The sequence below is a fragment of the Hyperolius riggenbachi genome, chromosome 3 (assembly GCF_040937935.1).
Source record: "Hyperolius riggenbachi isolate aHypRig1 chromosome 3, aHypRig1.pri, whole genome shotgun sequence".
NCBI lineage: Eukaryota > Metazoa > Chordata > Amphibia > Anura > Hyperoliidae > Hyperolius > Hyperolius riggenbachi.
In genome coordinates, this window is record NC_090648.1 from 179559794 (window position 1) to 179574472 (window position 14679).

At 41.4% G+C, this 14679-nt stretch overlaps 1 protein-coding gene across 3 annotated transcripts in view; it reads left to right on the plus strand.

Moving 5' to 3' along the window:
• HOMER2 (homer scaffold protein 2) overlaps positions 1-14679 on the plus strand; it is a 225916-nt gene that overhangs the window by 93345 nt on the left and 117892 nt on the right. For all 3 annotated transcript variants that reach the window (XM_068275365.1, XM_068275366.1, XM_068275367.1), the window contains one exon: positions 13664-13795. In XM_068275365.1, coding sequence (XP_068131466.1) covers positions 13664-13795 — 132 coding nt within the window. The remainder of the gene's footprint in view (positions 1-13663; positions 13796-14679) is intronic.

Here is a 14679-nt window from a genome sequence, read left to right on the forward strand (position 1 = left end):
ATAAGTCTGTTATGATGAATAAGACATGATACATGCAACACAGACGAATTTTGTTATGTACAATACTGTAACTGCACTGGCTTTTGCTCTCACGCAATAAATGCACAAGTTTGGACGGATGATGCACGCTCTCTGCTCTTTAATTTATATTGAATGTAAAGAGAGCCAAGACACAAAATCCTTTGATCATCATCCGGTGAGGCAGAAATAGAATATGGACCTAGAAAGTGCATTATAAGAATTTTCCAGAGGTGTCTGTCAAAAACTTGCCTTCACTATGTCCTGTACTTCCACCCCACTCTTGTGCAAACAGGTATGCGTGTGTCCACCTCAAGTATTAAAGCTTCATCATTGTATACTCTAGCCTTTTATTTGTTCCCAAATGCCCTGCCAGAGATCATAAGACAAAATTATGAGTAGTTTGAAAAAATACACAAACTACATCAACCACAGCCAAGGGGTGGCAGATACACATATGTGAAATTAAGTCACATGAGTGTACCACAGACCACATACATTTTTAGCTGTGTTTGGAACTCAATAGAGTTTACAGGGTGGAATTTAATTAGCCTTTAAACTAGAAGATGCAGTGTTGGCTGGTAAAGCAGCCAGCTGGAAAAGTTGGGTGCTGCCTAAATGGAAAGGCTGAGGATGCAATGATTTTTCTATCGGCCTGGTCATATTGACTTATTCCATTTAGGTCTGTTGCAGAAAAACCTGACTGTATTGATTTTTACAAACCGAGGATTCCAGTGCTGTTCATCAGAAGAATTACCAGTACATGTATCCACTCCATAGAGGCAGGGAATCTACTACAGGCCCAGACTGTGGTACAGTGCATTTGCCAGTAAAGATGTGCATAGTACAAAACCAGCCTGAGTCACTGAGGTTACACTGGGCAAATCAGATTACAACAAATGAGATGAGCGGACTATACTTCTTTTGCTGCTGGATTGTTAGTTAAAGCACATATGAAGTGGAAGTGGGTATGGGGGCTGACATGTTATATGCTTTTAAACAATTCAAATTGGCTGGCTGTCCTGCTGATCATCTGCCTGTAATACTTTTTGCCACAGATGCTGAAGAAGCATGTGCAGATCAGGAGCTCTGACCAAAGTCTGAACAGATTCCCGCTTGTTTCATGTGTGAGATTCAGGCACTACTGCAGCCATACAGATCAGCAGGACTGTATAGATGTAGGTAGCGCTCAACATCCGCTAGAAATCTACCACCGGGCACCATGTGAGGGAGAGAACTCACTAGATTGGTGTGACCACTGCTAGATTGGTCAAGTAGCGCTCTGGGCTGATATCTGGTCTCCCTTAGTCCTTTAGGTCTCCTTAGCCAGAATTCCAGGTGTTCGAATGGACTCCTCCATAGTAAAACCTCATAAAAAAGCTTACATAGCGTAATTCCATAAATCCACAATAAACTGTATTAAAATATAGCACTCACACGTGGCTGATGTTTGTGACAGGTTTAGAGTCTTACAGGCTCTCCCTGGTTGCCTCCTGGGCAGGCTAGCAGGTTGGCCATGCTCTCGTCCTCCACCTCACGCCACTCTGTATTTCCTGGGTCGTCTGCTAGGCTCCACCCAACATGTTTCATCACACACATGAGTCATCAGGGGTATCCACTTGAATACCTGGAATCCTGGCTAAGGAGACCTAAAGTGCTAAAGGAGACCAGATAACAGCCCAGAGCGCTACTTGACCAATCTAGCAGTGGTCACGCCAATTGGGTGAGTTCTCTCCCTCATAGGGTGCCTAGTGGTGGATTTCTTATTTTGAGCACTGCCTACATCTATACAATAAATTGATTGGCACACATTGAAGAGACTTGTTTATGCTGGACTTAAGCATCTTACAATTATATCATAGTTACATAGTTATTTAGGTTGAAAAAAGACATACATCCATCGAGTTCAACCAGAGAACAAAGCACAACACCAGCCTGCTCCCTCACATATCCCTGTTGATCCAGAGGAAGGTCGAAAAACCCTTACAAGGCATGGTCTAATTAGCCCCAAAAGAAAAAAAATCCTTCCTGACTCCAGATGGCAATCAGATAATATCCCTAGATCAACATCACTGGGTATTACCTAGTAATTGTAGCCATGGATGTCTTTCAACGCAAGGAAAGCATCTAAGCCCCCTTTAAATGCAGGTATAGAATTTGCCATAACTATTTCCTGTGGCAATGCATTCCACATCTTAATCACCCTTACTGTAAAGAACCCATTCCTAAATAAATGACTAAAACGGTTTTCCTCCATGCGCAGATCATGTCCTCTAGTCCTTTGAGAAGTCCTATGGACAAAAAAAACTAATCCGCCAAGCTTTTATATTGCCCTCTGATGTATTTATATATGTTAGATCCTCTCTAAGGCGTCTTTTCTCTAGACTAAATAAACCCAGTTTATCAAGCCTTTCTTGGTAAGTCAGACCTTCCGTCCCACGTATCAATTTTGTTGCTCGTCTCTGCACCTGCTCTAAAACTGCAATATCTTTCCTGTAATGTGGTGCCCAGAACTGAATTCCATATTCCAGATGTGGCCTTACTAGAGAGTTAAACAGGGACAATATTATGCTAGCATCTCGAGTTTTTATTTCCCCTTTAATGCATCCCAAAATTTTTTTAGCTTTAGCTGCAACGGCTTGGCTTTGAGTAAGATTATTTAACTTGTTGTCGGTGAGTACTCCTAAGTCCTTCTCCAAGTTTGATATCCCCAACTGTATCCCATTTATTTTATATGGTGCTAGACCATTGGTGCGACCAAAATGCATGACTTTACATTTTTCAACATTGAATTTCATCTGCCATTTATGTGCCAATATAGCCATCCTATCAAGATCCTGTTGCAATATGTCACTATCTTCCTGAGAGTTGATGATTCTGCACAATTTTGTATCATCTGCAAAAATAGCAACATTGCTTTCTACTGCATCTACTAGGTCATTAATAAATAAATTAAAGAACACTGGACCCAGTACAGTCCCCTGTGAGACCCCACTGCTAACAGTCTCCCATTTTGAGTACGATCCATTGACCACAACTCTTTGTTTTCTGTCCATTAGCCAGTTCCCTATCCATGCACACAGACTCTTCCCCAGTCCTTGCATCCTCAACTTTTGCACCAGACTTTTGTGGGGAACAGTGTCAAAGGCCTTAGAAAAGTCCAAGTATATCACATCTACAGCATTCCCGATATCCACATTAGCGTTCACTACCTCATAAAAGCTGAGCATGTTGGTCAAACAGGTCTTTACTAAACCCATGCTGATGCTGAGAAATAAGTTTATTTCCTACTGTGAAGTCATGTATAGTATCTTAGTATAGAGTAGTAGAGGAAAAACACAAACAAGTCCGGGAGCCCAATCTAGTGCAATATCGTTAGTAGGTATGGATATATTCTAAGGCAAATGAGTATATACTCACAAAGGTGGGTTGCAGCAAGGCAACCACTCGTGTTCGCAGGTGGAGAAAAACCGTCCTCACTCGGCCTTTTGTTTCCAAGACGGTCGCTGCTCCCAGGAAAAACGATTTAGTTGGCGAGGGACTCGACTAAATCACCCTCAATATAGAATATATACGAAGGGAAAGAACAACTGTGCTTATAGTGGGTAGGAGGTGCCCGGTCTGGGTGATATTATAATAGAGAGTTGTATAATGCTGTATCTAAATAACAAATAAAACAAACGGTGACTGGTCCAGTCACTCTAAGGAATGGAATATTGTGATCGTCCTACCTTATCGGTGTTTGGTCGAATATAAAAACAAATCGGTATTTACGATAAAATTCGGAGTCAAAGTGCACCAATAAAATCCGAATTTTATCGTAAATATCGATTTGTTTTTATATTCGACCAAACACCTATAAGGTAGGACGATCTCAATATTCCATTCCTTAGAGTGACTGGACCAGTCACCGTTTGTTTTATTTGTTATTTAGATACAGCATTATACAACTCTCTATTATAATATTGCCCAGACCGGGTGCCTCCTACCCACTATAAGCACAGTATCTCTTAGTAACCCTTCAAATAGTTTGCATACAACTGATGTTAAGCTTACAGGTTTATAATTCCCTGGATCTGATTTTTTGCCCTTCTTAAATAATGGGAAAATGTGGGCTGTAAGCCAATCCACTGGGACTCTGCCAGTTGAGAGTCACAAACGATAAGATCTTGACCCGAGGATGCATGCCATCCGGGCCAGGTGCCTTGTCTATTTTTAATTTATTTAGTCTTGCCTTCACTTCTTCCTGTGTTAAGTATTTAATATTACAGTTGGAAGATTGAGACTCTTCTGCATCTGTAATTTGCAACAGTGATGTTTCCCTTGTGAATACAGAAGCAAAGAAAGAGTTCCCACCCTCATCCTTTAGGAGTCCAATACAATCAACCTTTCTTTTTTTAGAGTTGATGTACTTCTTTGGGTTAGATTTGATATCCCTAGCGATTTGAATTTCAGCTAGAATCTTTGCCAGCCTAATTTATTTTTTACAATTTTTATTGCACTCCTTATAATCACTTAATGCAGCCTTGGCCCCCTCCTGTTTTAGGACCTTATAGGCATTCTTTTTCCCCTTCATTTTATCTCTAACCTTTCTATTCATCCATAGAGGCCTCTTTTTATTCCTAGACGTTTTGTTTCCATATGGGATATACCTACTACAATATTGATTAAAGGGAAGGTCCAAGCAAAATAAAAAAATGAGTTTCACTTACCTGGGGCTTCTACCAGCCCCATGCAGCCATCCTGTGCCCCCGTAGCCACTCACTGCTGCTCCAGTCTCCCGCTGGCAGCATGCCAACCTGGGAGGTCGGCGGGTCGCATTGCGTAAATTTTTACCCATTCCCGCTAGTGCAGGAACATTAACACATACATTTTTACGCGTTAGTGGTTCAATGCGTAAAAATTTACGCATGGCACCACTAACGCGTAAAAATTTATGTGTTAATGTTCCTGCACTAGTGGGTATGCGTAAAAATGTACGCAATGCGACCCGCCGACCTCCCAGGCCGGCATGCTGCCAGCGAGGGACTGGAGCAGCAGTGAGTGACTACGAGGGCACATGATGGCTGCATGGGGCTGGTAGAAGCCCCAGGTAAGTGAAACTCATTTTTTTTTATTTTGCTTGGACCTTCCCTTTAAGAATAAGTTTAAAAGTTTGCCATTTCCTTTCAGTGTAGTACATTATCCCAGTTCACCAAACTTAGTGCCTGCCTGAGTTGATTGAACTTTTTAGTGGTAGTACATTATCCCAGTTCACCAAACTTAGTGCCTGCCTGAGTTGATTGAACTTTTTAGTGGTACCGCTGCCCAGCGGCCTATCAGTCACCAGATCAAACGTTATCATGTTGTGATCACTATTTCCCAAATGTTCTTGAACCTGCACATTTGATACATTATCTGGTCTATTTCAACTCTGCATTTCTGTGCATGGTTTAGACTTAATAGTAGAATCTATTGATTTTAATTTACTATTGGCATTTGAATAAGAGTGTTCAGGTCAGGTTACACTACAAGGCGCATGTAATAACCTGACCTGTACAGAGATTACAATGCTTTAAGAAATAGATTTAGATCAGCAGGACTGCCAGGCAACTGGTATTGTTTAAAAGGAAACCAATATAATTAGCACCACATGCCTCTCACTTCAGGTTTCTTTTAGGGACAGCATATGGATACTTTACATTACTTACATGATTACTATCTGTAGAAGGAATTTAGTTTTTTGCCTGAAGATAGCTTTAAGGCAGATATGGCAAAGCACTACATTGAAATCTACTCAGTGTTGAGTTTGCGGGAGGATGCTAAAGAAGTTCTCATTGACATTTGATATTGGAATGACAGCAAACATATACTGCATAATAAGCTGAATGATCCATATAGGTTGCGTTGGCCACAGATTATGATATTCTTATTTAAAGGAATGATGACTAAGACCTCAGGCTTAAAGTGAACCCTAGGTGAGGGAGATATGGAGGCTGACATATTGGTTTCCTTTTAAACAATACCAGTTGCCTGGACGCCCTGCTGACTTATTTGGCTGCAGTACTGGCTGAAGTAGACCAGAAACAAACTTGTAACTAATCTTGTCAGTTCAGGGTCTATCATTGAAAGTATGAGAGGCAGAAGAGCAGCAGGACAGCCAGGTAACTGGTATTGCTTAAAAAGAAATACACAGCGTCCACATAACTCTCACCACGGGTTCATCACTTTAAACATGATGCCACGACTAACCATACTGCTGCTTGCTGCCTGCCACAAACACAGAATACAGGAAGCCCTTAGATTATATGACAGATTATAAAGGCTGCTTCATACTAGAAGAGCTTTTTAAGCGCTGGTGATTTTAAAAGCTCTTGCTAATGCAATGGTATGGGTTTTTTCTTTTTTATAAAATCACATCACTCCTGTGTGAACACACATAGCATTATATTAGCAAGAGCTTTTAAAATCAAAACACTTAGAAAAGCTCTTGTAGTGTGAATTAGCCCTTAATGTGCAGAACTTTGTGCCACACTTTTTTAATAGCGGGAACCACATGCGCCTGGTGCACCAGGCCAACCAGGTGGTCGCCTGGAGTGCTTTGTGGGGAGGGAGGGAGAGACTCGGCCACAGGGGGGGCACGCCACCCCCACCCACCAGATTGTGTGACCGCTCAGGTGGTGAACTGGCTTGCGGTGTCTAATAGAGGCTGTGCCAGTTCACAGGCCGCAGCCCACAGCTCACCTGCAGCCTTTGGGAGTCTGTGGGTTCCGGCAGGCAGAGCAGGGCTATGGGAAAATGGCATCCAAAGCCCTGCAATGGAGACTGTGTGTCTCCAGTGCAGGGCTTTGGGCGCCATTTTTCCAATAGCTCTGCTCTTTCTGTCAGTGCGGGAGTTGTGCAGCAGGACTTGCTGCACTGAAGGTTGTCAGGGGAACTGCGCTGGATGAGTGTACTGTTGCCTTGAGTGACAAAATGCAAAATGGCTAGAGGCGCCCCTGGCGGGAACTTTTTGCTTTTCCAAGAAGCACACATTCCTCTATTAAAATGTAGGCTGTAACTGCATCTCCGCACACTTGTGGACCCAAATGTGGCTGTTTTCCCTCACACCTACAGAAATTCTGTCACATGGCATAGCTTCCTATTAGCACTTGCAAAATTGTGTGTTTCAGCTATGTCAGTACCTATTATCTGCTTCATATGCTGCCTTTGCCTTTATCTTCTATTGAAAACTGGTGTTTTCCAAGCTGCCATTGGCAGACAGATGCCTAAACAAACAGATGATTTCCTCCCCATTTTAATGAGGACACCCTGGCAGACCGATTTTGTTTGAACTAGCAAAAATAATTAGGTGGATACCTAGCAATTTCAACAGCATTCAAAGGGTGTGGGCATATTAATTTGATGTGTTGATATCAGAGATGTCTGTAGGGCATTCTGTAAGCATATGACTAAACAATTTCACCACATAGTTTATTACCACCTACATAAAGAACAGATTACTCAGACAGGATTTAATGGCAATCATTATAGGTAAGCTTCCTTGCACAATTAACTTTCACCACTGCTATTAATACATGACAAAACCCAGCACAGATCTGTGACTTGCAGATGAAGCTATTGTAAAGTGGCGTTTTCTGCCTCTTGGTATCCCATAATAGTGCAGAATGATTCATTCCTCTCTATAATGTAATGTTTATGCTGAACATATTCTCTAATAGAAGTGACCTTTTACATGCCGGTGATCACGGTTTAAGGTTAATTCCTCCCATCTAGCCAAGGATGAAACCTTTCATATCATACCAATACGGAACATGCACCGTGATTTTATGCATATTGCGTTTTCTGATAGCAGTCATTTAATATTCCCTTCCCATCAAATAATAAATATATAATGCATATGAGACATTAGGATGTACATTCTATGAAATGCTCCATTAAAAAGAAACTGAATGAATTAAAAAAAAAAACAAAAAAAAAAACGCTTTGAATAAATTGCACCAATAGCAATATAAACAAAAAATACAACGAACCTACCTATTATTATTATTATTATTATTAATTGTATTTATAAAGCGCCAACATATTACGCAGCGCTTGACAATAAATATATACAATGATACAAGGATGACATACATAGGGTTATACACATACAACAAAGTTATGCATACAAATTGTACAAAATACATGATCATGCAATATGGGCTGGTTAGGTAGGCCCAGTAATACAAGTACAGGCTGTCATAGGACAGGAGCACATGATCCTGTAGATTACACTAGGGAGTGGAGGACCCTGCCAGAGGCTTACAATCTAAAGGAAGGGGTGGAAACACTAGGGGGGGGGGGGGGCTGTTAAATATTCCTTAGAGAGTTACTGTGTGGTAGGAGGTGGGTAGGCCATCATAAAGAGGTGGGTTTTGAGGGCTTGCTTGAATGTGTTGAAAGAGGGAGCAAGTCTGATGGGTGGTGGAAGGGCGTTCCAGAGGGTGGGGGCAGCTCTTGAGAAATCCTGCAGGTGGGCATGGGAGTGTGAAATGCGCGGGGTGGTGAGGCGAAGGTCGTTGCAGGAACGGAGGGGGCGACCTGGTGTATACTTGTGAACAAGCTCCGAGATGTAGGTAGGGCATGTTTTGTGCACAGATTTATACACCAGGCATAGAATCTTGAAACTTATCCTGAGACGGATAGGGAGCCAGTGCAGGGATTCACAAAGGGGAGATGTGGATGCAGAGCGGTGCGAAGAATGGATGAGTCTTACCTAGCAGGGGCTGCCGCTTAACTGCATGGGAGCGGCCCCTGCGACCCCAGAACTGTTAGGGGCCCCCAAATGCTCCATCACTCCCTCTAATAAATGGGTCTATTCTTCAGATCAGGTGTTTTTGTGACTACACTTGTTTTGGGCGTGAAAATTACAATGTCCACATGTTCCCATGCAAGATGGGCACCCAGACTTTGAGGGTCACAAGGGGTTGACAAAGGAAAGGGTGTGGACATTGAGGCTACATTACCTAGTAGGGTATAGGAGGGATAAAAAAAATGTGTGTGGGGAACTATTTATGTAAGGAGGCCATTACTAATGACCCCACATTTTATCTGGTATCCACTTTGAGGCTACATACCATTTAGTTGGTAGAATACACCTAGCTGATGCTGAAATGTGCCCACATGTTCCCTGAAATTTGCTTCAGCACTACAATGGCACAGCGTTTCATTTTTTTTGACTACTGGAGATGATGCAGCTAGACGTGGGCACTGAGGCCTCTTTCACAGTGCGACGTCAGTCGCACGTTAGAAAAATGTTTCAACGCAGACTAACGCACAGCAATAGTAAGTTTGTGTGACATTCACAGTGCACACATTGCGTCTGTGTGTAACGTTATTAGAAAGTGCTGCATGCTTTGTGTTATACACGTTATTAGCTGCGTTAGACTGTTTGCACATGCTCAGTAATGACTTGGAAGCATACTTTTCATTGCCTGTATGCTCTACTATATGCGACAATAATGGGGCATTAAATTGCATTGCGACTTTTTTAAGGCATTGCGATGTAATTTGCATTGCGTCTTTAACATCGCATCAAAACGCAACGTCCTACTGTGAAAGAGGCCTAAGACAAGATTTCAAGCATCCTCATTTATTTAGGGTCATTCCGTCCATTTCCATGGATGGAGAAGGACCCAAAGTGAAAAGGGAAGGGTGGAGTTTCTGTCTCACACACAGCTCCACGTGCTTCCTTTCAGCTCTGGACAGCGTCTTTTTTTTTTTTTTTTTTTTTTTTTTTTTTTATGGGTCAGCAAAGATCTGAGTCCATCCCTATCCCTCCTCACAAAAAAAAATGTTTTTGTATCCTGATCAACAGGATTCTCATTCTTTATTTATTGCTGTTCAGGAAGCAAAACTTTTTATTTCCGCAATGCCGTACAGAGCGTCACTTGCAGACTTTCCATTTCAGACGTCAGGCTGATATAAGTCACTAATGGCTGGCTGGCTGGGGATTTCTGTACTGTCTTGTAGATGGCAGGCTGATGGCTGCCTTAAACTCTTGCTAATATTTTGGGCAGGGAAAACTACAAAAAAAAATCTGCAATGTGAATTACATCTTATTACAGGAATAGTCAGGAATTCCACACATTTAGCGTCACTGATATAATATACGGTACTCAGTTACCTATGACTTTTAAAAGTGTTGATTTTATTTGCCCATCCTGGTTGATGCTGGGTACCCATACTGACTATTTGCATCTCTAGTTCTGTAGTGGGCAGGCTGGGGAACATACATTGTGAGCATGGAACTTGCTGATGCTATGCCAAATCATCCCTTCGATTACTGACAGATATAAATTATACAGGTAGCAAGGCCAGCCAAATGCAATTCAGGCAGTGATCATATATACTGTATTTTTTGGACTATAAGTCTCCCTTTTTCTCCCCCAAAAGTGTGTGGGGGGTCACTGCTTCTTATAGTCCAAATGCAGGAAGTTCCTGACTTGTGAACGCCTGCCAATATGAGCCTCCAACCCACCTCAATGTCAGGGACTCCCTGTACTGTGCCTATGCAGAGGAGGACACAAAGTGGCATAGAGGAGGACTGAGGCAGACACATGGGGGACACAGGAGGACACAAGAGGTACACAGGCGCATGAGGTACAATGGGAGCATAATCCATAAGACGCCCTTTCACCATGAATGCACCAGGTTTAGTATATATTTTTTTCCCCCCTGGTTTCTTTTCTCTAAATCTAGGTGCGTCTAAGTCCGAAAAATACGGTAATTTATTCCCAGGACCTGTACAACTTATAGCAGTCAGTAATTAAAGGGATACGTTCATAACCCAGCTGTACATATGGACTAATAACCCTTCATGTATGAAGAACCTGAACCATAGTTAGAAATGGGGATGATCAATAAGATGCAAATATTTACGAGTTCATGCAGGATTATGTACATTTTTATGCAAATATATGCAGCTTGAAAATGGACAAATCAATTTAAACCTGGGTTGGGACTTGATTGGCCCATTTTCAAGCCTTATATATTTGCATACAAATTTACATGATCCTGCATGAACTCGTAAATATTTGCATCTCATTGATCATCACTAGTTAGAAACCCCTGTTTTCGTTACACAAAGAATGCCCATATTGAATTACGGGGAAAATAAACCCGATAACCAACCAACAAAGGTACAATAATATCTTACTTTCACATTACATCTATATGGGTGTTAAATGTCTCTTTTGTCACCTTTTGACTGGTGTTCCCCTTTAAAGAAGATTTCCATTTTCATGAATGAGGAATGCGAGTGTGGCGGTGTGATGCATACTAGTGGAATTTGCTCTGCTTGGACTGCGGCTGTTCAGTCTGAAAATCACTCTGGCAGCTCAAGGTGGTGAGACGGGAGATGTGACCGTGAACAATCTCCTATCTGTAGGCTACCAGCAGACTTTGCTGGCTGGATGCAGGCAGGGAGAAGGCAATGGGGAAAGTCTTTGGGCAGGAGATTTTGTGCGTTTGAAAGCATATTAAACTGGGCTTATCTGTAAAGGTCAAATGTGTCTCTAAGCATTAGCTGGCACAAAGAGCAATTAACCCTTTTTTATATTGTCCATTCACATATCTTTATTCAAAAGCTTCCCTCTAATACAGTAACAGCAACTAATGTGACCTTGCATAATTTATTGTAGACTTTTACTGAGTGCTTACACCTATCTGCAGTGCTGCGCTGGAAACACTAATCCAATCACGTTACTGACTGCCCCTCAAACTTCTCAGTCTAATATATACGTGTGTTAATTAATTGTAAAGGCCTGTTATAATATTGAATATAGAAGTGCAAAGCTACTGATCAGTTGTGTTCCAGAACCCTAAGACTTGAATGTGCTGAGAAGTGACTTGTAAATTAAATGATGGTTGGATGGTTAGTGATTAAATGGGTAACTGAGATGACAGCAATTTTGGAAGACGAAATAGGTAATGAGGTGGTAGAAGAAGCAGAAGACAGAACACAACCTACTTGTAGCATAGGGAAAGAAATGTGTATATTATGGAATAGTAGGTTATAATCTGAATTCAATGGTGGAGGAGACCAGTCCCGGAATAAATGGATGATTGGATGGGGTGAATATGGATGAATGGATGTGGTAAGAGGAATGAGGTAGGAGGTGGAAGAAGGGGTGGGAATTATCTACCGCCTTATGTGTCTCTTTGCTACAGTAAAGGAAGCAATAGGCCCCTGTAGCTAGTAATGAGGTGCTGACGGGAAGAGGATGGGGGGTCCAAAATAGGTTTCGGGCGGTAGAGGGGGGATGGGATCTGATTTGGAGGATCTAGGGTTTGTTCTTTTTTTAGCTTAATCTATTAAATAATAAAGAAGTTTATAGATCAATGCAAATTACTCCCAACTACAGGAGGTCTCTGATGAAGCCAAGTTAACAGGTTGGGACATGGCTTTTGTTGAGCTGCTGTTTGCGAGAAAAAAAAAAAAAAAAAAGATGGTTGTTCATGTCTTTATGTCTCATATGCTTAGAGAATTATAAATGCATGTCAAACAAGATTTTGCAGTCCAAAATCTTCCTTAAAGTGAACGAGAGACGAAGCACCCTCATGTATTTTACCATATATATCAGTGGGAGCATTAGAGAAAACACCTACCCTGCTCTCTGCTTTATCCTTCACTGCTCAGTCTGCTTGCTACCAGCCCTGATAAAATCCCCGACTGAGCATTCAGTCTGGCTTTGCTCAGGAATCATTATAGCAGAGCCAGAAGGGGGCACGCTTGGGCTTGAAAAGACATCAGAAAAGACAGACTCAGCTATAATGATTCCTGAACAAAGCCAGGCTGAATGCTCAGTCTGGGATTTTATCAGGGCTGATAACAGGCAAGCTGAACAGTTAATAATGAAACAGAGAGCAGGGTAGGTGTTTTCTCTAATGTTCCCACTGATATATATGGTAAAATACATGAGGGTGCTTCATCTCTGGTTCACTTTAAAGAGGGATTGTCAGCCACAAAATTAAATTTCATTTTCCCACTGCTCTTTTTTCATTCTGCAGCCAGGAACCTCACCCTGCAGTGCAAGCTCTCCAATCTATTCAGAAATGTTTCTGCTGTAATCTTATCTCAGTATGACTGGCTCTATTCTCGCTATCACCGAAGATAGTGAGTGAGGGAAGCTTGTCATCACCCCTCCCACGTTCCTGCTCCTCACTGATTGGCTGAGGGCAGATCAGTGCTGCTGAATTTCTGATTTCTGTGCTGTGCTCTCATGTGTTCACTAAGCAAGCAGCTATGACAGAGATTCTAGGAGAGAAACAAGAGTAAGGGAGGAAATTGCATAAATTACATAAGTATTGGCTTCAGTCAGAGGGAACCAAGATGGCAAATGATAGAAAAAGAATTACTCTTTATTTACTATATAAAATTCTCTGAAATCAAATGTGGACAGTACAATACTTCTGTTATGTAAGTAGAGCAAGTATTCATCTACGTATAAATTTGTGTGTTTTTTTTTTCCTGGCATAGTATGGCTGACCCTACTGCTTTAATATACATATGCCTTTAAATTCTTTACATTCTTCAGATTCCTTTGATATTTACCCTGTAATGCCAGTTATTTCCCTGTGTAACAGGTCAATTAACACATTCTATGTGTTTATTGCATTGCAGGTAATAATAAACAGCACAATAACGCCCAATATGACTTTTACAAAAACATCACAGAAGTTTGGCCAGTGGGCTGACAGCAGAGCGAACACTGTGTTTGGCCTGGGATTTGGATCAGAGCAACATCTTTCCAAAGTAAGTGAAGAATATTGCATCTTTGGGATATTGTTAGGTTATAGCTGATCAATATTTGCTTTTCTCTGTGACCAAGAGTAGCTCTTCATTAGAGAGAGTACAGTACTAGACTAGAGTAATCGCATATATGGATTATGGAGGAGGCGCCCAATAAGGTTACCGTCATTTATGAGGTAAGTGAAACACTACCTTCATCATAAACATAGAACACTTTAACAACGTATTTCTCGGGTCTAGGCCACTTCCTCCAGTAACCTGCCTAATGGCTGGTACTCACAATGGTACGAGTGCCTGCCAGGATACACACCTCGTATTCCTAAGGGTAGCCTTCTGTATTGAAATTCGTCGTCATATAATTAAGGCTTTTTTTTTTTTCAAATTGTTGGAATGTAACCCCTAGACTGCCGCTGACGTCTACAGGTGTTTTGTGTGTTTTGCATCCACATGCCACAGATATCTAAAAGCTTTTTAATACATAACTACTTCTGCCGGTAGCGTATGTCTATAGGCCTTTTTGTGTCCCCATATTACTTTACCATGGGCGACTAAAAGGCGTTTAGTACAAAGTGTTGGCTAAGTGCCAACTTACTACCGTACTTTATTTGAAATCTGTAAATCAAAGTTGAGGCAGAAATATAATATGATATAATATGATAATGTTACTGCAAATCTATGCAGCTTGAATATAGTCTAATAAAATGCTTTTGCTGCAAGATTTGATTGGTCCATTACAATAGATTTTCATAGTAATTAGAATAATTCTGTGTCATAATAATTAGCATAATTCTCTCAAATGTATTTGCACCTCAATAACAATCCTACTGACTAATTTGGTCTTTGGTACATGTAGATGTGGGTAAGACCTTTAGGGCTTGTTTCCACTG